At 35.4% G+C, this 26,414-nt stretch overlaps 5 protein-coding genes across 5 annotated transcripts; 4 read left to right on the top strand and 1 right to left on the bottom strand.

Annotated features, from left to right (window-relative positions):
• The first annotated feature begins 670 nt into the window (after positions 1-670).
• On the top strand, positions 671-4,454 carry LOC126762703 (protein Exd1 homolog). The gene is made up of 2 exons (XM_050479654.1): positions 671-1,687; positions 1,752-4,454. Exons 1-2 carry the CDS (start codon positions 863-865, stop codon positions 2,025-2,027), a joined length of 1,101 nt encoding a protein of 366 aa, XP_050335611.1. The 5' UTR covers positions 671-862; the 3' UTR covers positions 2,028-4,454.
• A 799-nt stretch (positions 4,455-5,253) lies between these two features.
• Positions 5,254-6,232, top strand: LOC126762711 (matrix-remodeling-associated protein 7). Its single transcript, XM_050479664.1, has 3 exons — positions 5,254-5,621; positions 5,682-5,884; positions 5,942-6,232. Exons 1-3 carry the CDS (start codon positions 5,493-5,495, stop codon positions 6,057-6,059), a joined length of 450 nt encoding a protein of 149 aa, XP_050335621.1. The 5' UTR covers positions 5,254-5,492; the 3' UTR covers positions 6,060-6,232.
• Positions 6,225-12,752, bottom strand: LOC126762673 (trafficking protein particle complex subunit 8). Its single transcript, XM_050479585.1, has 17 exons — positions 12,472-12,752; positions 12,233-12,394; positions 11,872-12,163; positions 11,666-11,807; positions 11,425-11,604; positions 11,151-11,360; positions 10,990-11,090; positions 10,846-10,930; positions 10,614-10,777; positions 10,091-10,553; positions 8,612-8,755; positions 8,398-8,548; positions 8,178-8,324; positions 7,651-8,115; positions 7,158-7,592; positions 7,049-7,087; positions 6,225-6,973 (listed from the first exon to the last, which is right to left on the bottom strand). Exons 1-17 carry the CDS (start codon positions 12,635-12,637, stop codon positions 6,327-6,329), a joined length of 3,993 nt encoding a protein of 1,330 aa, XP_050335542.1. The 5' UTR covers positions 12,638-12,752; the 3' UTR covers positions 6,225-6,326.
• A 1,147-nt stretch (positions 12,753-13,899) lies between these two features.
• Positions 13,900-15,104, top strand: LOC126762707 (histone chaperone asf1). The gene has a single exon (XM_050479658.1). It carries the CDS (start codon positions 14,101-14,103, stop codon positions 14,821-14,823), a length of 723 nt encoding a protein of 240 aa, XP_050335615.1. The 5' UTR covers positions 13,900-14,100; the 3' UTR covers positions 14,824-15,104.
• Positions 15,105-15,278: 174 nt separating this feature from the next.
• Positions 15,279-19,233, top strand: LOC126762677 (uncharacterized). Its single transcript, XM_050479595.1, has 3 exons — positions 15,279-16,032; positions 16,099-16,217; positions 16,279-19,233. The coding sequence occupies exons 1-3, from the start codon at positions 15,941-15,943 to the stop codon at positions 19,080-19,082; spliced, it is 3,015 nt and encodes a 1,004-aa protein (XP_050335552.1). The 5' UTR covers positions 15,279-15,940; the 3' UTR covers positions 19,083-19,233.
• Positions 19,234-26,414: the final 7,181 nt, after the last annotated feature.

The following is a 26,414-nucleotide window of genomic DNA, read 5'->3' as shown; positions in this document are numbered from 1 at the left end:
AAAGAAATTAAAATATCGATATTCTCAATTTTCGGGTCTGATCGAGAATTGGTAAAAATGAGAAATACATAATAGAAAAATTTATAATTCATTATTATTGCAGAAAAAAGAAGAAGTTGGACACAGAAGAATAATGAACGCCAGGGTGTTGGACCGACCAGGGTTAATTTTTTTCGAGCGCACGATTCGATTGTGAAGTTTTACATATTTTTATAAAAATAACAATAGAAACCATTTCTCTAATTAATTAATTAAAGACCATCAATATGTACGTGTATATAATTGATAGAAAATATATTTTTAACATCGAAAGACGTGTAAAGTGCAAAAGTGAATTTTTGATTTCGGGAAATACCATATTTTTCTATTAAAATAAAGAAAATATTGTTTTTAAAAGCACGCGCCTACCATATTCGTAAAGTAGAACTAAAAACGACTATTTTAAGACATTTCCCGTGAAAATTGGTGCACGTTTTGGGAAAAGCCGCTCTGCTGAACATTTACCCTATTTTGTAATCGTTTTCTATTCTGATAATTTTTAAAAAATATTAAATTAATTTTATTAAATCAGAAAATACGAAAAAATAAACTCTTCATAAAAACCTTTTCAATAACATTGAAACGCAACCCTGTTTTTGACACTTGCAATTTAGTTGATATTTTGCTTATTTTACTAGTCAAATTTGTTTTGCAGTAGCAACGTTTTTCGAAACAATTGTGCAAAGTGCTGTATTTTTTTGAAAAAAATTATAAGAAAAAACGTAACGTCCTCTATTAAATGTTTTAAATCAAGTATAAGGTTATCCTGGCTTCTTTTCATACTGCAAAACGCATATAACACTATTAACTGTAAACATAAAAAATGGAGTCTTTGGACATCACGCTACAATTGGGACAGATGCTATTGGTGCAAACAGCCAGTGAATTATTGACAGGCACATTAAAGTTTGTTGATCCAAAACGCAGAATAATTGAACTAGAGAACCCTTATGACCAACGTTCAAATTGTCAATATAACACGCCGCAAATTTTAGCTTTTCCTCAAATTAAAAAGTTACAGATTATAAGAGAAGATGAACCTTCCAGTAACTCAAATAGTTGCAGTGATTCGACTACATCACCTACATCATCAGAAAGTCCCACTAGCTACAATACAGCGCTGAGGTCGCCAACTTCGTCGACAGAAAGTAAGCTTGCATCATCAGAAGAAAATGATATTTCGCTTAGTACATCTGAATTAGATCTGATACACGAGCAACTAAATTCGATGGTATGCATTACGCAGACTGATCAAAAATATCACAAAGCATTAGCAGACATTCGTGTTCAACCAGTTGTTGCACTTATTATCGAGCCGGTGGACTATGGTCGCGCTCATCGCACATCCGTGATGGTACTAGCCACGTTTCAAACCGTCTACATATTCGACATTATCGCATTGGGTAGTATATTTCGGGAAATGAAGCATCTACTTGAGGCTGAGAGACCACGCAAAGTGGTACATTATAGCCATAAACTAGTTGATCACCTTAAAAATCGGCACGGCGTTAAATTAGGTGGAATTTTTGATACTTTTGTAGCGGTATCTATCATAAGAGGGATCAAAGAACCATTGACTTTAATAGAAGCTGTAGAGAAGATATTAAATGTAACGCAAATCTTCTTTCACCCTGAGGCGGAAAGCACTGTAATATAAAATGTATATATCATTTTTTCTCTAATACTAAATACATGTTATTTTATTTCTTTAGTTGACCAACGACCCGTACAAACGGCCGCTGACATTAGTAGTGCGCCTACTACTGGCAAAGAAAGCAATAATGCAATTAAAATTGCATGAACATCTTCTTCATAAGCACATGCTGAAAAATTTCTACAATCAATGTGAGATATTTTCAAAAACATTTTGTGAAAGTGAAGATGCCACTACACCTTTGGAAATGCAACGTAAGAGTCGAGCTGGCTTTCAGCACATAAAACGTAGTGCAAAAGATTTTGATTTCAAATTTAATCAATTAGCAGAATGAGAAGGAAACCCTTTTCGTGGTGTTCAAACTTTGTGTATTTAGAGTAAATACAAATTCAAGTTTTTGCGATGCATCTAGTTTTTAATTAACTAACCTTAACTAAAAGTAGTAAATCAACATCGTGCATAATGATTATTGGCTGTGAAAAGTAGCTTTGAAGCATTACAATCAACAATCAATATTGCATTTAAATGTGTTCATTTACTATTAAACGAAGAAATAAAAACAGATAAACAAATTTAATCACAATACCATAACTAGTGAAATAATATAAATTAATATCGTGCTTACAAATTAACGTCACAGCAGCAAAAAGGTAATTGTCATCAGAAGGGATTTCAAAGCGAAAGGAGCAAGGGCATCTCGGTGTTGGATCAAGGCCGGATATTTTATTGAAGCGTTGAATTCTAAGTGAAAAAATCTAAGGACATGGCATTAGGTTTTTGCTGCGGTGGCGTTATTACGTAAGAACCATTATTATTAATAAAATATTTCATATTGAAATAGTATTTTTTTGAACTTAAAGATGAAGTACAAACTTGATTTATTTAGCATGCTATAATTATTTATTTTTTTTTTAATTTTAAGTTTAAGAATTGCAAGTATAATATGATTTTCAAAAACTTCTTATATTTTGATATATTTTTTGGTTTTTCGAAGCTTAAACTTTGCATTTTTTTTATTAATTTTATTAAATAAAATAGCATAAGCCTATTGGCCCATCAATTCTCGCACTGCGTCATGCACAGACTTGGTTCATTTTTTTATGTTCTTTTAAATCTACATTATAGGATACATTTATAAGAAAACACATGCTTATTTGTAAAATTTTCACAGTTAATAGCAACCAGTTTCTGGAGATAATATATTTGCCGTTACGTATTAATTATTCTTTCAATAACAGCTAATAAATTAGAATAAATAACTTGTAAGAAACTTCAAATGACTGTAACCGAAACGGACCCGGCAGCTACAACAAGAACAAATTAAATGAAATTATTAAAGATTAAAGGTAGGGGGAAGCCATTTATAAAAGATAAGACAACAGAATCTCCTATTGAATTTTCAAAACTGTAATTTTATTATAAAAAAAACTTGTTCAATAATTTTTTTTCTTATCTTAGTCAATGAGAAACCCATCCGGTTACGGACCATGTTTTGAAAAATATCGGGAGGGTACTCTCAAGCTAGGAACATATGTTGCCAAGCCACATTGCTTCTGCCCAATTTTTAATTTTTGAATTTCCAGTTAATTAAACTTCGCTAGTTTGAAGATAATCTCTTATAGCACTTTATTTGACAAGTCGTACCACTCGATAGTTTCTAAGTCGTCTCGGCGTTTTTAAGATGTCATGATCTTTAATTTTTTTTTTTCATTGTATTCGGTAAAGTTTACAATTTCATCATGGAAAGATGTACGCAAGAACAACGTTTACAAATTATTCAATCTTATTATCAAAATAATAATAAGTATGAAGAAAATCATGTTTTCCGATGAGGCAAACTTTCATCTGTGTGGTGCGGTAAATAAACAAAACTCAGCTATACCTTCGTACCGTACCGTAAAGCTTGAGAGAGTTGAAAATAATTGAATTTAAATTTATTTAATTTTTTTTTATGTTGTGTTTCCAAAAATGTTAACTAAAAATATTTTTCAAAGTTCTAATCCCAAGTACTGAATTGAAAAAAAGTTTAATCCCAGGTCTGTAATTAAAAATTACACAAAAAAATTTTCGCGCTTGCGTACTTCGTGTTCTATTATTTTAAACCGGAGCTGGCACAGAGTCATCATATTCAAACTCTAGAGTACTGATCCGCTAACTTACATATTCAAATTATTTATATTTATCAATTTAAAATTTTGTAAAATCGGAATTCAAAATTAAATTTCCAATTTTTGCACCCAAACATTAAGGGTTAAAAATTAGGTTTACTGTTTTTAATTCCAATTTTTTTAATAAAAAAATTGCAACCTTTCCTACAGGTAGCACCTTTACTAATATATCACTCAACTTTTTATTTTACCTAGTGGAATGTACATCTTATAATTTGTTATATAAAAAGTGCTATGTTAACCCACAAGTACAAATGAATTTAATTTAAGTACAAAGTTGTTAAACAAAATATGTGACCTGGTCTACGAAAAGGGAGCTAACGTGCGACTAACGTTATGACTTTTTGGATTCTATCACGTGAAAAAGCATCTCATCTTCCATCCGAATCAACTAAAAAGTGAAAATTGATTTTTTTACACCTAAGCCCCCTTTCCGTAGACCAGGTCACATATACATATGTATGTTATTTGAAGAAACAATATTTGAGTTGAAGTTACATTACAATTACGCATATAAGTTTATTAATGAAAGTTATACATTTTTCAAAAACCGAGCCATGTTTGAAATAAATAAATTTCAACGAATTCACAAATCTATGAGTTTTATTTTCGGTCTTTGTGGCAGGGGATACCAGCTGTGTTTCAGCTAACCCTTTTCGCAATGCAACGTCTTGGTAAATCAAATATTTTTTTACATTTTTTAAGAACGAGAATATATACAATTTGAATTCGATCCGATGTACTTCAATTGTGTATGAAAGAAACTACTCAAGAAGAGAACATATCTTAATCTTGTGTTTGGCGTTGGTGGGATGTAAAAAACAAGATGTGGGTATATGCATGCATAAAAGTTCCGGAAACGTTTTCAGTGGTTTTTCAAAATTACTTGGCATCGTCAGGACAAACTCTTGGCTAACTTCTGACACCTACTATGTGGAATTGTGTACCATGCATCCTCGATCCCAGTCCAAAGTTCTTCTGAATTTTTGATTTTTTTCTTAGCAATCCGCATCTTCAAATCGCTTTATATATTTTCAATGGGGTTTGCTTAACAGCTATGGTTAAACCATTGTCTTTTGCATTTAATTAAATTTCCTTTTCCAATCATATTTTGTTAAAATCCGATTGTAAGAAGTAACAACGAAAAAGTAGGCATGATAACTAAAAAGTGATTTGGATAATTTATTTTAAAAGTGTTGTTGTTGTTCTAACGGGTACATACATATGAGTTTAATAATTAATTTTTGACTTTTTTTATAATTTAAATAATTTTCAAGCATGACAACTATTTGCGCCAAAAACAGCGTAGAGGAATTAATTTGTGTACTTCATTTATGACGTGCTATGCAACCCTGTTGAATTTTTTGGCAAATATTTTTATGCAATTTCTCTCTTGTTAAGTTTTCGAGTTTGTTTATTTACCTTTATCAACGCAATTTTTTTGCCGCAAGTAATTGAATTAAATAACAATTGTAATACAGAGATTTTTATGCAATTTATCTTTTATCGGGTTTTCGTGTTTGTTTATTTACTTTTATCGACCAATTCTTTTGCCGAGGGCGATAGAATTTAAACATTTTTGTGTGTTGCTTAAAAATATAATATATTTTGTGAATTAAAGAGCTAATAATATGAGTGGACTATTAGGCATTGCGGAAATTTTCGATTCTTTCGATAATGTTTACCTTCTGAGCACTGTGACGATGCTAGCTGCGGTTATACTAGCATTCTACTTTTCCAATTTGGTGAAGGACATTGGGGTGATTATTATTAAGTATACTTTTATTGAAAATTAACTAATTACTATACTTATGCAATAGTTGTATGGCTCACGCTTGGATCGTGAAGTGGAAGAGCAGCCTAATCTACTGACAGCTGAAGGCGATTTATATGACTGCAGTGACGAAGACGACATCGACACGGATAATCCGTTAGGTGATGGACTGGTTGGTAAAATGAAATCAGCGCGGCTCAAAGAGTTGGAAGCTCAATTGACGCGCGACCAATTGGAGGAAGAACGCAAGTGAGTGTTTTAATACCCAAAAAAATTCTTAATGCTTATGAAAACGTAATATTCTAGAATCGAAAGAGAACAACTTGCGGCGATTTTTGAACTATTAAAAAAGCAAGAGGCCGACCTCAATACGAAGGAAATCGACGAGAGAGAGTTAGTTGCTCAACTAAATTTGTATCGTTAAGGCAAAAATAAAATGTCACTGTTTTTTAGACAACACTTTGTCTAACAAGTCTGTGTAGCAATAAGTAAATATAAGCAGTGTTTGTCTAGTCTAATGTTCGTTAAATGACGTAGTGTTTAGTATAATTGTATGGTATTAGCAAATTTTAATAAAAGTAACACTTAATTATTATACATATATTTTTTTATTATTTATTGCACTGTAGCATTGACAGAAACTACGCTTTAATAAAAATTATAGTAAATAACTAAGATAAAACATTTATATTCAAGCTTTCACAGCAAGTGTTAAACTTTCATCCACCAACAAACAACGCTTGCCCACATAATCTGTGTTCACCTCCCAAAATGACGCGTTGTCATCAGCTTCCTCAGCGTCATCTTCATCGTCCACCCAACGCTGCTCATCGGCGAACACAGCAAAGGGCTGCGCATCCGTGTCATTCAAAGCGAACTCAGCAATGCTGCGCAACTGTTGGGGCTTTGATATAATATCAACAAAACCGTGTTGTGATGCTTGCACGCCCAGACAAGTGGAACTTTCATAAAGATTGCGTAATTGTATGAAATGTTGGCCAGCCACCAAACGTGGAGTCTCGTCTTGGCTAAGTTTGACTTGTGCCGCCCAATTTAACACCACTGTAGTGTGTGGATCTGCGTTCGCTATAGCGCTGTTAAATTCATCTGTATTGATGTTGGTGTTGAAGTATAAAGTCTCATGTTTAGCCAAAAAGCCGTACATTTCGTAAACGGAAGGAATTTGTGTGTGTGCTTTATCAGCATGGATAGCGGGTATAACGTTAACAAATGAAACCCGTTCATAAAGCAACTTAGCAGGTGGCGAAGTGGTTTTGGTTTTGTTGCGTTCAAGACGGCACTGGAAATTCATTGACTTGCCTATCGGCAGAAAGCGCGCTAAATGAAATAAAAACGATTATAAGTCAACAATGCATTAAAAAAAAAATTTGGCTCTTTTAATAACCAACTTACCACCATCACTGCCAGTAGAAATGCCCATTTGATTTGTAACTGTAAATAAAATTTTGCACATCTGTTAGAACCGGTCCGTTAAAGACTACTCATAAATGTTGCAACTTACTGTAGAGCTTATTCCTGTTCATATTATGGTCGGCGCTATATACTCCAATGGAATTAATATACATATCGCTTGCACCAAAACTTTTCGCGCTACTCTCATTCTTAACAGCAACATCAAGACCCAGCTCGCCCGACAACGTGTTGCTTATCACACATGTCACTGCAGCGTGCAGACACTCATGCACTTGAAATTGCCAATTGTGGCGCACCAGACGGTATTTAATGGACGCACTAGTCCCATCTGGCAAACTATAGAGGAATAGGAGACGCAATGTGAAATCGCCTTTCTGGTAGGGCGCCTGTATGTGCATCGACACAGTTGTGCACTCTTGCGGTTTCAAACTAACGGAATTTTCATTTTTTAGCAAGCGGAAAACACGTTGACGACGCAGCTCGCGATCTTTCGATAACTTCTCGTTGGAGAGATCTTTAACAGCTGTAGGGCATACATAATTAAATTTAGAACGAAAACTAAATATGGTTTCAAGCATTACATTTCAATATAGACAACGGCACTTCCGTATCTACATCAGTCAAAGTCAGCCAGCGCGGTTGATCACAACAAAGGAAAACATCCTCGATCGGCACAATGCCAGAGTTTCGCAGGCTCACCACAACAGGCAGTATCTCACCGGCTATTAGGTTTGTTGGTAGCTGCGTGAAGCTAACAGACATGGCCGGCACAGCCGGTGTCACTTTAATGCTCATTTTATTATCCATCAACATTTGTGTGGCTTGTTTGCCTTTCACCTTGACTTGCGGCGTTTCGAATTTCAGCATGCCTTGTAAACAGGCAGTGGGCTCTGCTGTTAGCACCACCTCACCCACGACGCCAATTATATTCAAAAGTCCCGTTAGTTTTGGTGTAATTTTAAAGTAAATCGTATGTTCGCAGCGCTCATCCAAAACGACGGAAGGCACGCAATTGGTTTTGATTGCGGCGTTAACGGCGGCTTTACCTGAAGTTAAAGGAAAATGCAGTCATTAAGAGCTTGACGTAAATCTTTGAAAGCTTAATTACTCGAACTCTCTTCATTGTGTGTGTATAGCGATTCATTCGAAAGCATATCGCCATTATCCAGCTGCAGTTGCCAAAGCAAATCGATGCCATTTAAGGTAATACTGCATTTGACAGTGTTAAATACCGTTACGGATAGCTCAATCGGTTCTGGAATACAAAAATAATATAATTTAAAGATACGTCTAATCAAACACATTGCAGATCTCTCAAAATTGCTCACCGCCTTGCACCGCCAGTGGATTCTCTATAGCTGGGCACTCTTTAGAGAAGAGAAAACGTGTTGGTTTGAATACCAAAGCCCTTTTGGGATCCACTGTCGCCACAAGCATCTCTTCCATTTTATGCCAAATGGGTTCATCCGCAAAATTCGACTGTAATATTTAAATATGCGCTTTAAATGAAAATATTCTATCAAGAGCAAGTGCGGCTTAAACCTTTATGTCAATACCGCTGGCGGCTACATGTTGTCCGCTAACCATGGTGCTGGGTGTGGAAAGTAATACGCGTACGGAGTTTTGCGCCACCTGCGGCAACGCAAGTGCAAGTAGACCCAATTCAGAATTTCGTTTGATAAGTTCCTATAAAGTATGAAAATAATAAAACAAGTGACAAATGGAAACTCTTCAATATGTATTTTCTAACCTCAAAAATAATTAAAAACAATTTTAAGAATTTATACTCCCAAAACCTGGATTAAAAAATATATAAATCTTTCCTTTTTATCCATTTTCAGTGCAGCTTTTAATTTGAAAAATAAGTTTTTTATTTCTTACTATAATTTTCAAATTCAAAAACTTTTTTTTTCATTATTTAAGATGTCTGGGATGAAAAGTTATATTTTATAGTTATATAATAAGTTTTTATTACTAAACAAATAAGATTAAAATTCAAATCTAAAATTAAATTTTTACTCCAAAATTCTTTAATTTAAAAATTTTAGAACACGAATCTTCCCTACTTTAAACGTAAACAGGGAGATGAGTATCAGGATATTTGGCTTATGAGGGCTAGGGCAAGGAATTCATTGATTTATCTTAGATTAGATTAGATAAATAAATGAGGATTGTATCGCGACCTAAGGACAACGACTCCCCTAGCCCCAGCAAATTCATAAACTCCAATATACTGCTAGGAGCTATTGAGGCGATGTAATCCCTATTTGGAAACATGGATCCAAGGGCCTTCAGACTGCTGTGCAGTCAATTAGCAGGTTTCTGGAGTTTTAGACTTCCTGTCGCATAACCGGCAATTCGCACAAGAAGCTAGTCCCATGTTATATAAGAGCTTCTTGAGCTTACAATGGCCAGTGTAAAAGTCGACAAGTAGTCTGAGTTTGTTGGTTACTATTTAAACCTACTGAGGTAGTAACCTCTGAGAAAGGGGTGTTAGATGAATGGGATTCGTTGGGCATGCAAGGAAGTGTTTGGAGTTTTGAGGGGACACTGGATTCTCGCGGCACTTCGAGATCTTTGTCGGATATGTATCTAAAGTTAGTTGCTTCCTAAGTCTGGTCGACGTACTTTTCGATGTCGTCGACATAATGAAGTAATGATATCTTGACACTCCTAGTAAGCGGCTCCGCTTCCAACAGAAACTGCTCGGAAAGGAGTGCGTTGTGTTTTTAAATCGAAAGGATATCGCCATCGAACCCTCTCCAATTGATCCGACCTTAAACAGCTCATTTTCTTCTGACGTTCCCACGACAGTCGAGTCTACGTAATAAGAACGGACCCGGATTTTGTATCCGGCCTAGAACTGCCGCAACAACAACAACACATAATAATAATTTGAGCTTTGACCCAAGCAGGTTCCACAACAATAAAGGAGTTAACTCATTTCGTCATACGTTTGATACATCTAACCTTATATCATACAAGACCACCATAAACAAAAAAAAATTAATGTCAGCCTACCGTGTGCATTTGTATGTACTCCTTCAGGAAAATAACTTGCTGTTGCGCGCTCTGTTGACTGGCTGGATGCAACAAATGCGAGTACGAACTACTCGCCTCTTCGAGCCTCTTCAAGGCGCAAGCTTGCTTAGCCATTGTATATTGTATGTGATCTTCGGCCAAACTCCAACCGCGACTCTCGAACACTTGATACGCCTGCTGATAGCAGCGATGAGCGTGCTTCCTCTGGCCAGCACGTGAGTAGCGATTGCCCGAGAGCACAATATTGAAAGCATACTTCCTATACATGGAGGGATGCGATGCCAAGTAACAGTATGACGCTTGCTCCAAAAGCAAAGCCGAACGTAAGTCGGCATCTTCACTAGTCATGCGTATAAGCTGATTGGCCGCCTCGCCGTACATGCGCGATGTGCGTAGACATTCCATGCTCAGTAATGTGGCGCGCGTAGCAAACTGCTGCAATCTGTTGTGTTTAGTATTACACATTAGTGTCATTTCTATTAAGAAGCAGTGTAATGCTTACTTGCAAACGTTTAGATAGGTTTTAATAGCTTCCTCCATATAATCAAAGGTCTTGCGGTAGGCTGTGCCCAGCATAAACGCTGAAACGGCGGCCATTTCGAGCGCACCTGCGTAATATTGCCAAGCGGAATCGGCGTCGAAATCACGTTTAGCCTGGTGGTAGGCCTGTGAACAAAATTTGATTACGCCGTAAATACAGAAGTGAGTGCTAAATTATCGAAGATAGTACTCACCTGAAAAGCTAGGTTATAATGCCCGAACATGAAGTAGAGATCGCCAAGTTTGCGCGTTTGCAATTCCGAGGATTCGTGAGTATAGCTATGGAAAGTGAAAATATAAATATACAACGACACCAACGCATAACGGTTCACACTTACATGACAGCGTTTTGATTAGTCGCATTCGAAGCCGGTTTGCTACTAAATAAGCGTTTGGTGGCACTTAATAAGGACTTGCTCACACCTTTTTTGTTTGTAATCTAAATTTAAATTACAAATTGAAAAGTAAACAAACACAACTTTTATTTAAATAATATTACCGCTTCTGCGAGAACAGCCACCATCTGCTCGGCGTACGGTATTAACGCGCGTACCGTATAATCCTGGACGAAATGACGTAAATTCTCAACATCCATAGCATTCAGGCAGCCACCATGTCCTGTTGTATCGCCGTCTGTTTCAGTTGCCCATACATTAGCGTTTATATTCTGCGAAGCTATGCTCTCGCTGCTCACTGAAAACTTCGAGCTCTACCAGAAAATACAAATAGTGAAAAAGTTAATATTAAAGAAAATAAAGAAATTACAAACTCACAATAGCTTCCGTGGCGCTTTCTTGCACCGGACTCAAGGGATGTATAATGGCTATATCACTGCTGCTGTCTGTGGTGGTGGTGGACATTGCATCGCTGAGCATTTGAATGTTTGGCATTGAGATCATGGACATAGCATCTTGTGGTGTTTTGGGGCCACTTATTTGATCCACTTGTAACTCCTACAAATTATTAGAAATGAGAAATAATGTTAAGACAATTATTATTCGTTGGTGGGCTTACATTTCTTGGTTGACGTTTTATATAAGTTGCCCAATAGTCAGGCACCTCTCCAGGCACGGTAGCATCTAATGAGTTAATCTGTACCAGAAAACATTTATTATCGCCAAATGTGGACTTTAGAAGTTCGTAGCCTTGTTGAGCTCTGCAAAGAAGTTGTACAAAATATAATTATAATACTTAAGTTGATATAAACACTTTTATCATACTTAGATATATCCCCTTGTGAACCCTCGTGCAACACTACGTAACTATTAAGCACATTAGTGGGATTGAACCACTTGGGCAACTTTTGTGGTGTGACACTTTGCATTTGATGTACGCGTTGTGTAAGCTTTTGTGCACTCTCCACAATGTTCGGATCACTGCTGCTCAGTACGATGAGACAAGTAAGAAAATGACGCGTGAACTCGTGGTCAGCGGGAAATTGCACAGTTAAGAAGGTTTCTCGCCATTGTTCGAACCACGGCTCTGAGGTTGGTAACTTTAATTTCAAATCTCCTAAAATACCAAAAATATATGTATATACAGACAAATAAATATCTGCCATTATTTAGTATTATGAAGTACCTATGATTACTGATTTCGTTTCCTCATTTTGCGCATTTGTTACTGCTTCATTGAGCATTTTACGCGCCAGCACCGTCTGCGGCGGACGCCAATCAACATCGCAGAAATTCAAACGTAAGCCTTTAATTGAAACACTTGTATCCGACACGTCACGAAATTGAGCTGTGAAAACACAAATACATACGTCATATTTTTGCTTATTTGTAGTTAAGATTTTTAATAAAGGATAACATTTTTACCATCATTTAACAGTTTTGAAAATGGTTGCAACATTTCCACGAAGGACAAGTTGTTGCGGGCACAAACTTCGTTGGCTAGTGGACTGCAAATCACACCCACTAGTGGAGAAAACATATTCTGTATGATCTCTCGGGCATTATACTTGTGCCCTGTTAAGTGGATCATTGCAACGTTAAGAGTAACCTTAAATGGTTTTTAATGTATATGTATATTATTATTATATTAGCTTAAATTTACACAAAAATTAACGAAAACAATCTCTGATGATACAATTGCAATTTGTCAGCTGTTCTCTAATAGCAATACAGGAAGAATAAAATTATTGAAAATTTTTACAGTTACAGGGTAATACGTAAAACTTGAAATTATTTTATTTAAAAATATTTTGTGACCTCTCAATAACGAACGTAACTGGTAACGTAACTGAATATGATGTCACATTTATATTAAAAAGTATATATTTATTTAAAACATTCGGTTGTATTTTAACTAATAATAAAAATCATACATTACTTTTACAGCAAATAGCTAATAAATATAATTTTTGTATCGAAACAAACTTTCTAATAACAATTTTTTTAAACCTTATTAATACAAGTAGAGCATTTAGTACACTGAATTTACATTTTTGTTTGTTTTGATTTTCAAACTAAATCAATTAATAGTTATCTCCCTAATTATTTTCATTCGAAAAATAATTATATTTATTTTATTTTACTCAAAGTGTATTCAACAAAGTGAAATATGTATGTAACATTAAATTTTTCTTTACGTTTATTTAATATCGTATTAAAGGTCAAACTTACATTTATCCAAATATTCAAATTTAACAAACTTTACACGAAAAATAATTTCTTTTTTTAATTAATGAAAGAATATGCAGAATACTTACTGTTCTTACCAAAGAAGAAGCAACTTACGAATGTTTTGTGTTCCAATTGACACATCGCAACGTGAGGAATAGGTAAAAGTATATGGCTTGTAACTCAGTTTGTAATGGAAAATATATTAAGGTGAAGAAAATCAATGCATCTCCAATTAAGAGAAGAATCTTCATTAAAATTACTTTTTACTCATGAGGAAAAAAAGAAAGAAACCTTCGTTTTTTGATAAATAAAATTAAAATTTTTGCCATTGCTCAGATCTCAAGAAAAACTTCTGTGTGAAAAAATTATAACGTTATTTGCTATTTCTATTATGTTTCTATTTATCTTATATGTGTAAGCAATTACATCAATTGTTTACTATTTTGCCGTCAATAAGCTTTTTTCACTTTGTTGAAAACATTTTGATTTCACTGAATCCTTTCCCATACAAACTTATCAGCTGATAAGGAATTAACATTTTCAAAGAAAAACAAAATGTTGGCAACACATGAGATGCCAAAACATTCCACTGGAATTTGTTTGGCGGGAAAGTCAGAGGTAATTGGAATTGTCATCGGTTATTATGCTTGTTGAAAAATTTCGCCAGAGACAATTGCAAATTGTAGTCAAGAAAAAGAACGTATAAATCGAAAATAAGCATAAAAAATATCGTTTAATTGTATTAAAATTATAGACAGTTATAAACATATAAAATAAGTGACTTTTCGACGAGCTGGTTGTCTCTGCATCGCCTACGACATCATGGCAAAAGTGCATATCACAAACGTGGTCGTTTTAGACAATCCAAGCAGCTTCTTCAATCCTTTTCAATTTGAGCTTACTTTCGAGTGTATTGAAGAGTTAAAAGAAGATCTAGAATGGAAGATGATTTATGTTGGCTCAGCCGAGTCGGAGGAATATGATCAAGTGCTGGACACGATATATGTTGGACCCGTGCCAGAAGGCCGTCACATATTTGTCTTTCAAGCAGATCCACCCGATGTGACGAAAATTCCAGAACAAGATGCTGTTGGCGTGACAATAGTACTGCTTACTTGTTCTTATCGTGGACAGGAATTTGTACGTGTTGGTTATTTCATTAATAATGATTATGCCGATCCAGAAATGCGTGAAAACCCGCCACCAAAGCCTTTGTTCGACAAATTAACGCGAAATATATTGGCTACAAAACCGCGCATTACCCGCTTTAAAATAAATTGGGACGACACACCGTCTAATGGTTTGTTAAACGGCAATGGTCAGTTACATGCGCATGCCATGGGCAATACAGATGACGGAGCTTCAACTTCGACATCAGCAGGAGTGTTGGCAGCTGGTTCAAATGGTAATAGCTTCAATGGTACTGGGTGCGAGTCAATGGATACACCAGAAGCGGCATGCGATGATAACAGTCTGAATATGCCTATTGAAAATGGTGTTAATGCGCTAAATGAAAACTCAAATTCGCTAGCCATGGAGTGCTAGGGTATTGTTTCTTTTAGTTAACCTACACCAGCGCCTGTTTATCGCCATCTGTATACAAGTATTTTTGTACCTACCACCTAAAACCGTGCATTCTACAATCAGTGCTTATGCATCGGTCTGAAAATATCTCATTGTTCGTCTTTATTTCAGTTTTCTTCAGTTTATAAGTTATGTTTATCATTTCGTATATTTTTCTAATACATTAATATTTTATTGAAGATGTTTAGTAATCTAATAAGCTACTTTAATGAAAATTATTTATAAATATAGAAAAAAAATTATATATAAGAGTGTTTGTAATGATTCCCGTTAATATAATGAAATTATTGTGCTAGCGAAAAAAAAAATCAATGAGCTTTTTTAAAAAATGTTATCCGTTATGTGCCAGTTGTGCCGTATTAGTTTCTACTTTTGGACTTCTCCGGAATGGAAATATGATACACAATTTTAACTAGTGTTTGACTATAGAATAACAAAATGAAGCCCTTTCCCTCTGTTTTCAAACATAATTGGAGGTATGGTCTCCCGATTTATTCTTTTACAGATGTGAATTACACAATGTAGCAGCATTAACCAAATATTGGCGTTTACAGCTTTGGGAAATGATGTTGAGGAGACAATTCTCCCCGGATATAAATCTCGATTCCTTTTGACTACCCATGTTAGATTTTTGTCGGAAAAGTAAACTACCTATGAATGGATCATAAAGCAGTGAAATGGATCATATAGCAATGAAGGAAATTCAACATTTTTTTGTTGTTATTCAAATACTGTGTAGGAAGAGTACCTTTGCTGGAACCAAATATAAAGTGGGAAAACTAGAAATTTTATTTTAGGTTATCCCTGTTGAAACTCGTAAGAGACCGATAACAAAACAATTCGATTTAAATAACGATACTGGCATTCATACATATCCATACATATGTATATATGTATATGTTTATAAAAAAAAAAAAAAACGCATTAAATATTTCAATTTTAACAACCCATTTCTAAGCTGTCAATCACTTAGACGAAAAATAAAAATTCTATATATTTTCATATTATTATAAATAAATTATAATAAAAAAATCGCAAAATATTAAAAGCACAAAATTCAAAAATTCTTGTAAATGAAATGAATCAGGATAACAAACTCGGAGGAAATGAAGGTGGTATTTGCTGCACACCGGCGTGTCCCCCCCGCGAACGCCAACCGATACCATCAATGTAAGGCACAATGTTGTATTCTTCTCTTGAATCCCGATATTTAAGTATTTATGTAAATATTCTTAGCGCTAAACCATTTGAAGCACCTTGTACTTCGACCTGTCTTTGCGTGCCTAAAATGTGTAGTATTTTCGGTGGACACGACTATAATGCGCCCGGACCTGACCCCACGGCTTGCAGTCCACGTAAGTCTCTGCTACCTTCATTGCTCTTTCAATTAAAACACATTTCCCTGTTATATACCAGGCAAGTCAAAAATTACAAATGTTAATACCTTGGGTGCACCGATCGGTGTCTTGCAAGCTACAATTGCAACGAAATCCAACACACCCGATGTGCACCCTCATCGTTTTGCCACGACATTAGTGGCATTTATGAAAGTATATACAACACCGGAAAGCCAGTGGACTGAAGAAACTCTGGATGGTCTCCTAAAAGAAGGTCAAGCTTTGTTGGTTAAACCAGCTGATCCCGAGTATAATGTTGACTCTCCATTGCATATCTATTCACCATTGGAGGCGAAGGTAAAGCGTTGGCATAAGGTGGATGACATCGCTTTCCAAGTAGAGTTGGGTGAGAAGTACTATTTTAGCCCACCGGTCGGTCCAGAAGAGGGTCCCCCACCCGATATGACAATGGATAAATTTAGAGTAGCTATGAAAAAATTTTTTTCGAAGCATCGATTTTGTCTCATCAAGGTTGCTGGCACTTATAAAATGGTATGGCGCTCGCGAGGTGTTTATTTCGTCCTGGATTTGTATGGTCGTAAGCCAGAAGATTTAGAAACGGACAAAGAAAATGGCAGAGCAATGTTGATCTGTCTTAAAGCATTGGATAATGTGATACATTTGATAAATAATTTGTCCGGCATACAACCCACGGATCCTTTCAATTTGCGCGAAATGAAGGTGGTGAAAATGACCGGTACCGACGGTAAGACTATGAGCCGTGATTTCGGTAAGCGTGAACATCAATATCAGGTCATTAGCGACGACTATGCCGTGTTGAAGGGGGAGACACATCTCTTACGCAACAGTCCCGATCCGATACGCACGCGTAGTGCGCTACCGGTAGGCGTGGCAGCTTTATTGGCGGCCAAGATTGATCATCCAGCAACATGGAACGAGAGAATGGTAGAAAAGATCATTTGCTATGGCGTAAACGTGTGCGTATGCTGTTGGGAGCAATGTGTGAAAGCAAAAGAACCGATCGATATCGAAAGATTTCCAAATCGTCTTAAGATTGCACAGTTCAAAGCTAGATACACGCTCACACCGCGTAAGTTCACTGGCACTTGGAAATGTGTGCCGAACTTCAAGCAAACCGAACTGGAAGCTGCTCTGATTAGTAGTTTCGACGCTGGAGACAATAATTTGCTGGTGCAAATCGATCAAAATATTTATGCTATATTCAAAAAGAATAACTTCTTTTACTTGTTCGATCCCTACCGTCATCGCATTGAAGGCCTGCCCGTGGAGGAAGATAAAAAGGAAGTAGAAGTGAAAAGAAATGCAACTTTAAGAATGTTTCGCTCATTAGAGATGCTTTTAAATGTGTTTACCCAGATGCTTTTGGAGACGAATCGCACCACACAGTTCGCAGTACACACACTCAAAATTAATAATATAGAATTTGCTGCGAATGAAGCAATTGGAGCGCCCGAAGAACCGATATTGAATGAAGATATCGACGTAAAGTCATTGAATGAGACGCTTTGCTTCGAGGAAGACGAAACGAAGTGTAAACTCGATTTGGGTGGTGACGATGAGGATGAAGAGGATATCACATCTGGAATTGTGCAAATGGAAATGCCCGAGAGGAGTGAAACTGAGGAGTCAGAAGAAGAATTGGAAGAGGAAGAGGGTGGAATAGAAGATCTGGGTGAATACGAATCTTCTTCGAGCGGTGATGGTCATCGACATGGCAAGGGTAGAAGAAAGAAAAGCAAAGGTCGTAAGCATAAAGGTGGCGACGGCGGCGGGAAGGGAAAAAAGAAAGGCGGAAAAGGCAAAGGGAAGAAAGGCAAAGCAAAAGGCGAAAAAACAGACAAATTAAAGAAGGGCAAAAAGAAGCGAAAAGAGAAGGGTGATAAATCAGAAAAAGGCAAGAAAGGAAAGAAGGACAAAGATAAAGAAAATAAAGATAAGAAGAAAAAGGATAAGAAAGAAAAGGATGGTTCAGATAAGAGAAAGTCCGAAAAGGATAAAGACAGAAAAAAACGTGAATCAGAAAAAGAAAAGTCGGATAAGGAAAAGGCTGAACAGGACAGAAAAGATAAGGAGAAGATGGATAAAGACAAAACCGATAAGGATAAAGATAAGGACAAGGATAAGGACAAAGACAAAGATAAAGATAAGGACAAAGACAAGGATAAAGATAAAGACAAACGCACTGAGAGTGAGGTTAAACGCACAGATTCTACAAAAAAGGGTGATGATGATGGGCGTAAACAAGGTGATGACAGTCGTATCGGTGGAGACCAGGATAGTCGTTATGGTAGGGATGGACGAGATGGACGAGATGGGCAAGATGACCGCAGTAGTCGCGAGGGTCGGGATACTCGTAAGAAACATGGTGAAGATGATCGTTCGACTTATGGTCGTACCGATTCAAGTTGTGGGGACGATGGCAGATATGGAGATGATTACCCACCTCTCACGTGCAAACCCAACAGTTACCCAGGCTATTCTTGCGTGGCTTACGATATGGCAGTTGTCGGCTCTGAGAGCGGCACTTATGAGAGTATCTGCAAACTTTTGCGCGCCGGTTTTAAATGCGCCGACCGCATACTCACAATGACACCATGGGGTAATTATGTGGTATTTCGTGGACGCGCTTGTTATGACAAAATATATTTCCTATTCGATGGTTGTACATGTAATGTGAATCGTTTCCGCCATTTGGATCTGAACTGTGGCACAGCCGGTTTGATATGCTTTGAGAATATGCATGATATTATTTGTTACATACTCGACTCTCAGAAGATACGCAGTAATCTGAAGAAGAGTCGAAAGAAATTGGTTGATGAAATTTGCCGGCAGTATTGCTGATTTAAAAATTCTAAAAGACAAGATTTACGAGAATTTGAACAAAAAAATAAAAATAAGAACTAGTATCTCTACAAGGTTTTCGATAAAATATGTGTATATTTGTTTACTTTTCTATCAATGAAATGTTTTGTATTAAAGGAAATATAAAAAATTTCTGACCGAAAATCGGTAACAAAAACGCCCTGAGGAATTTGTTTTAAAAGTCTTAACTGGAGACTAAACTACTAAAGAGTTCTATGTATATTCTTATAAAATAAATTTTATTGAAGATAACCTAGAAGTATGCGCAGTTAGGGACCTCTGATGGTTTGAAGTTTAATCAGCTGGTTGAAAAAAACCAAGCTTTCCATGAATTAATTTCGGCTCCTGTTTGCATCATTGTATTGTATCTTATATTAAGGCAGCAGATAAATCATATAGCCGCCAAGAAATGATAATATATCATATAGAAGACCAGTTGTTTCGTTTCTCACAGCTCGCCAAGCGCAAAGACACGTACTTGTACATATCATCTAAAGCTAAGCGACTTAGATATAGGGTTATGTATATTTGGATGATTTCAGGATGACCAGAAAAGTTGAAGTCCGGGTGACTGTCTGTCTGTCCATACGTCCATCAATCCGTCCGCGCAAGGTATGAGGGTTCCTTAATGGGCGAAATCGCCCAAATCCCAAATCCCAAATCAAACGAAAATTGTTCAAGCCCCTAGGCACCGAATATGTAGACCCCGGTATCTATAGTTGACTTTTGACCGAATATATCAGTAAATGTATGGGATATACAATTGAAATTCAGGGAGTGTCATTTTCTGTAAAATAGTAACTCTGTGTATCGGAAATGGGGTTGAATCGGGTCAATATTTCCCTGAGCCTCCATTTACTTAATATAAAGATTTACTAACTTCCGGGTGACTTTATACCGCATATATCGGTCAAGCTGTGGATTATCGCAATGCTGAGCGTGTTTTGCTTAAAACTATTTATGTGCCTAAACTATATGCAACTATATGCGAAAACATGACCTAGTCCCAATATAACTATTACTGGGATTTCCGAACATCCGGCTGACATTGCTCCATATGATTGGTAATTATATGTGAGGTACCTTAATGAATCCAAGGGAACATTTTTTAGTGTGGCAAGTTAATAGATAAAATCGGGTCGATACTACCCCAACTCTCATATGCTACGTATAATGATTTTCGTTTTTCTTACAAACCTTATGCTGAAAATGTCTGTAGTGTATGAGTAGTATAGTATATTCCGATTCTCTGGTTACGATTTATATCTTAAGGTATTTCGCTGGTTTTGAATATTACTAGTTGCAATAGTATAAAATGCTCGGTTGCAACCGAACTTAGCCTATTCTTACTTATTATAAGTATATTCGATTATTCAAATACGAATTATTGGTAAAACATATTCCTTTAGGATCATATATGTTCACAAACGATTATTTCAATTTAACACACCTTTCTTTAAGGTCTTTGTCGAAAAGACTTTAGTTTCTTCAATGGGAATTCGAAAAAAGTCAAGAGCAATAGAATCGTCAGGCGATACAAAGTTTATAGAGTTGCAAGAGACCTTGAAAGCATTTATTACTTTTCCATTAAATCATTTTCTCCACATTCAGAGAGTTACTGGATGGTTGGTCTCTTATTTCCTTTTATTACTGTTGTAGATGATACCATGGCGGCCCTCTTTTTCCTTCCAAAGATTATTATAATGACCTGTTATTTTGACCATTAGTCCATGCAAATTTCGCTTGATTAATAGTTTATTTGTCCTAATCATTAACAGATATTCCCGTCTTTTGAATAACTCGTCGTCAACCCCTCTTGAAAGGCTAAATTACACTACCTGTCAGTTCGAGTAAATGGACAATTTTGGTCTCTATTATTATTTGTTAGTAATCGACTTTTATATGTCTACAACTTCGACTGCCGTTGATATACTTTCAGGCTGCGTTATCCTCACTCCCAGTGCTTTCTTATGCGAGAAGAAGCAATGGGGAGCTTTTTGGAAACATTCAATCTGATTTACTGACCAGGGGAGAGCACTTAGTGAATTTGCGATCATCTGGATAATTTCCGTAGTACACGTTGGAAGTGAAGGTATATAGACCTTTACGGGTCACCGCCTGCATTCCAATTAGAATTGGATTTTTAGACCAGATTTTTAGCTATTTCTGGCTCAATGGGAATGTAAGCAAGCAAAATTGGCGCATATGGGACGAATAGCAACCTATAGAGATTCAAAATTTCATCTAAAAAAACTACGTTTGGTGTTGTTTGTTGGCCGGTGGTATCATCGGTCCATGAGAGCGTAGCCGTCAATGGAGACCGTTATAGCGCCATGATAACGGATTATTTGTTGTCTGAAATTGAAGCTCGTAATCTCGGCGACATTTGGTTTCAATAAGACGGCGCCACTTCACACACATCGCATCAATGAATGGATTTATTGAGAAAACACTTCGGGGAGCAGATAATTTCACGTTTTGGGCTGGTCGATTGGCCACCAAGATAGTGTGATATCACAACGTTAGTTTGTTTTCTATGGGATATATAAAGTCTAAAATCTATGCGGAGTTGATCCCGCTTCGATTCAGGCCTTGGAGCAAGCATCGCGTATGCCATTCGCCAGTTATCGGTCGAAATGCTCGAACGAGTCATCGAAAATTGGACTCAACTAATGAACTATATGAGACGTAGCCGCTGCCAACATTTGAAAGAGATAATTTTCAAAAAATAAATGTCAAAGAATGATAATAAACATCCCCCAAAAATTTTGAAGTTTCTGTGGTTTCTTTAGAAAAGTGGTGAACCTCGAAATGGGCCACCATTTAGAAGAAATAAAACACTACAAAGATATATTTTCGGTGAACTCTTATAAGTTTAATTTTTATTTCACAATATTTTTTTAAATACAAGTAAGTATTTATGCACGTACATATATACTTATATATATGTATATATATTTAATATATAGTTTTGTATATATATTTATGAGTGTATGTATATATATGTGTGTGTGTATGTGTGTATACATAATTACCGTATGTGAATACTATATATAATATATGTATGTAATAGGCTTTTATTTACTTTACATTTGCACATATATATTTATGTATGTATATGAGTGTCTACTGTATGTGTATATATATCTAGAATGTATGAATTTATGCTCGTTGTAAACTACTAAAAAATATGTCCTTAAAAAGAGCTAAAGAGGCTTTTTTCAGTTTTTGCACAAATTCAATAGAAAATTACACATTTCATAGCACTTTCCGTGTGTGTTTTGTTTTGTTTTCATTTTTTTCATTTTTGTTCCGATCTTTTTCAAGTTCCGTTTGTGTACTTTTGATTTTGCAACATAAATTTACATTTTTGTGTTTAAGGCACTGAAGCAAAAATTCGTGCAAAATTCCATTGCAACTTCAAAAGTGATGTACAACTCACTAAAAATATATACACACACTTATTTATTTATGTATGTTACATACATTTTTTTTTCGTTTTTTTATTTTGCTAAAGATAAGTTTACGCAAATAAATTTCTCCTTGGCATTGTCATGCTATATAATAGATATACATATGTACGTAACTATTTCCAATAAAAAGCAATTTTTCTTCAATTCAATAAGAATTTCGCGATTCTTTCTCTACTAATTTACGCTCTAGTTCCGGTTGCTTTAAAACGCTTAGATTTGGTAAACGCCTCTCGTTACGTTGTACAGTTGTAAGTGTTTCTGTTTCTAGTATTTTGGCAAATGCAAAATATATGTAGATGAAAGCTAGATTTGCAGCAAAACTTGGAAATTTGTATGAAAATAAATAATTATGAAATATGAAAAGTTTAGTTTCAAAGCTGTGCAGATACATATATAGTACATATATCAATAAACACGATTTCTTCACTTAGCTCTAAGAAATCTTTTTAATGGAAGATGACTTTGATATAGTTCTGCTTATTCGTTACCTTGAAGTCAGAGTTCGAACCTAATGACCTCCTTCAATATGTACAGCAAGATCTTATATAATAATGTACTTATTAACCCACATTTTCTCTTAAAAGAAACGGTCCGTTTCCTACTCCTTTCTGTACTCTAACAAGGTTTAAAGGCCGAAACCATTTCGGTTATAAAGAGAGTTTTGACTTCTGCTCGTACATAAACCACACCTATTTGCTAAATATTTGACTGAACTGTAAGTCTCGATGTTGTCCAAAATATAGTTTTAACAGCTTCCGAACGGCTACAGTTATTTTTAGCCAAAGGTTTTTTAATGCTAAACGAGAGGAAACTGCTATTAAACGAAACTATTTAAATGTAGATCGGAAAAAAGTATTGGACCTAACTATAACTTCGGTAATTCTTTCCAAGGATTTCGGCTTTAACTTTATCATTTGATTATATTAAGTCTGAAAATATCAGACGATGAAAGCTGTAGTTATAGTTTCTCAAATTTATTGCACTTAGAAACGGCTGTTGTTAACTCGGCTATAATCGCTTAAGCGGTTTCTAAGCCAATTAAGAAGAAGAAGAAGAAGAAACTGAAGCTTTATGTGATCTTAACAAATCTTGCCCAATCTCGAAACATATTACTGTCATTTAAAAATTCTACTCAAAAATCGGTCAGATCTCCTAAATCCACTAAAGGTTTAAATAATATATTGTTACGATATCAAAACTAATTTTCCAATAAAGGAGCGTTCCTTCTCAAGTAGTGGAAATGCAGTCCGTCTACTAAGACTCCGGAACCTGCGCCTGGTTTAGTTTGGCAGATATCGAAAAATACTGATGTGTTTTTAAAATTGGTTACATAAAAGTTTCCATTTACCTAATACCAGTAGAGAAGTTTTTCAAAAATCATAGATTAAAGCTGCTATTGGGTGAATGCCGAAAAAGGTTGTATACCAATAATATTCTCAAGTATTTAAGTATATGGATTATATGTATAAAACCTTAGGTTATCACTTATGCTCAAGAACTAGAATATTGTTTAAATTAAGGAAAGGAAAAAACTGTGAAACGCAACATATTGAAATGAAACCAACTCTCTACATTAAATGTGCTGGAAGTCTATGTGACTTCATTCATGAGGCCTCGAACCGAAATAATTCTTTGTCAACGCACTCCAAAAAGAGGCATACTTGAGACATAAAACTCGCATTCATCACATTTTTGAAATTGGCGTTTCTGAATCAAAATCATAATCATAGAGAGCTGTCAAATTATAAGAAGTTCGCTAGGCTGCTGACTGAATTAGTTTTAAAAATACAACACATTCGACAATGATCAAATTCTCAATCGAAGTGCCCTAAACTATTGTTTATTTCTTTTAAACTACCCTTTTCTTACTTTTGGGAACAATACATTTGTCTAGAAATATTAATGAATTAATTGTTTAAAGAAAATGCGTTTTTTTTATGAAATAGCTATTCTGCTTGAAAAACGCTACACTATGCAATTTACATACGAGTTTACATACATATATTCACTTCCTAAACCCTGAGTGCTTAAAATAATGAAAACAATTTGTAATTAACAAAATTGTTCTTGTCTTTAACGTTACGGCATAAATTAGAATACGAAGCAGTTCTAGTTCTAGAAAACAATGCAAGGATGTCAAATAAGGACGAATGTCTGTGAAACACAATAATTGCTCTACTTAAAATACTTAAGTGATTATGTGTGTACTTAAAATTATACTCATATACTTATAAGAATACATATCCAAGTACAATATTTATGTTAATTTTGAAGTGTCTTCATTATACATATACCAAATTGTAGAATAGTTAAGAAAGGAAGGGTTGTCTTATATTGTATATTTTTATGATACACACATGTATGTACATATTTATTGATCAAAATGATGCAGTGATTCTCCAAAATCTTTGTAGTCGTTAAGTATCCAATGATCCTTGCAAATGCTTGAATTAAAGTCTCTTGGAAGCTAAATTCGCTTTTTGAGCTAATTATCGGCCAAATATATTTCAGCTTTAAACTCGATCCATTATATCGGGTGATTTTTTAAGAGCTTGATAACTTTTTTTAAAAAAAAAACGCATAAAATTTGCAAAATCTCATCGGTTCTTTATTTGAAACGTTAGATTGGTTCATGACATTTACTTTTTGAAGATAATTTCATTTAAATGTTGACCGCGGCTGCGTTAGGTGGTCCATTCGGAAAGTACAATTTTGGGCAACTTTTTCGAGCATTTCGGCCGGACCAATTTCTTCGGAAATGTTGTCTTCCAAAGCTGGAATAGTTGCGCTTATTTCAGACTATTACGTAGCCCCACAAAAAATAGTCTAAAGGCGTTAAATCGCATATCTTGGTTACTGAAGCACTGTTTGGTGTGGTTTGTATTTTTTTTAAAAGATGCTGTTGGACGCAACGTTACGGTGAATGGCGATCGCTATCGTTCGATGCTAATTTTTGTTGCTTGAACTTTAGGTCAAAAGATGGCGCTACATGCCACACAGCTCGCGATTCTATGGCCATTTTGAGGAGGCAGCAACAATATATTTACTGAAGACATTTTTCAAGATTTTTTCTTTCAAATAAGCGTTTTTCTAAAAGTGCTCCAATTGTCGTGTCTTATTGGCAATTTATGCTAGAGTGGTCCTTGGGGTTTAAACTCAGTAATGACAACATTCTGAATCTGAAGCTTCGGTGGCCTACAGACAATTTTGTCACCAACACAATATAATCAAAAGTAAATATATATAAATTATATATATAGAGAGAGTAAGAAATGAATTACTGAAGCCGTGTACAATTTTGTCACTTGATTTATCAAAATAGAAGGAGGCAGCAACAATATATTTACTGAAGACATTTTTCAAGATTTTTTCTTTTAAATAAGCGTTTTTCTAAAAGTGCTCCAATTGTCGTGTCTTAATCTCTAAAAATATAAACTTTTTTAATCAATATTAAAATTTCTTTCAATGTTACAAACAATTTTGTCAATAATCAAAAGTGTTTTATAATAATTTAACAAAAATGTTGTTACAAAATTCCTCAAATTTAAACTGCAAATATTTTTATATAGTAGTAGATACTGCGACAATAGAAAGAGTGAAGAAAGTAGTGGGAAACCATTAGAACACTAAAGACCGTTTTCTCAATATGAGGTTAGCAACTTTAACTTAACTGGTAAGTTGTGGTGAACTTTGCCGAAAGAAGGGTAATTGGTTAGTTTCTGGCCAGAACAAAATGACAGCTGTAAGCTATAACATCTAGAAGCAGAAACTATTTGGAGCATTTTTCTACGCTATATACGCGACGTTGCGTTAAGCCTCGAATGTGGGGTGAAAATAA

Source organism: Bactrocera neohumeralis, chromosome 6, assembly GCF_024586455.1.
Source record: "Bactrocera neohumeralis isolate Rockhampton chromosome 6, APGP_CSIRO_Bneo_wtdbg2-racon-allhic-juicebox.fasta_v2, whole genome shotgun sequence".
Classification (NCBI taxonomy): Eukaryota; Metazoa; Arthropoda; class Insecta; order Diptera; family Tephritidae; genus Bactrocera; species Bactrocera neohumeralis.
This window is presented reverse-complemented; position numbering and strand designations above follow the sequence as displayed.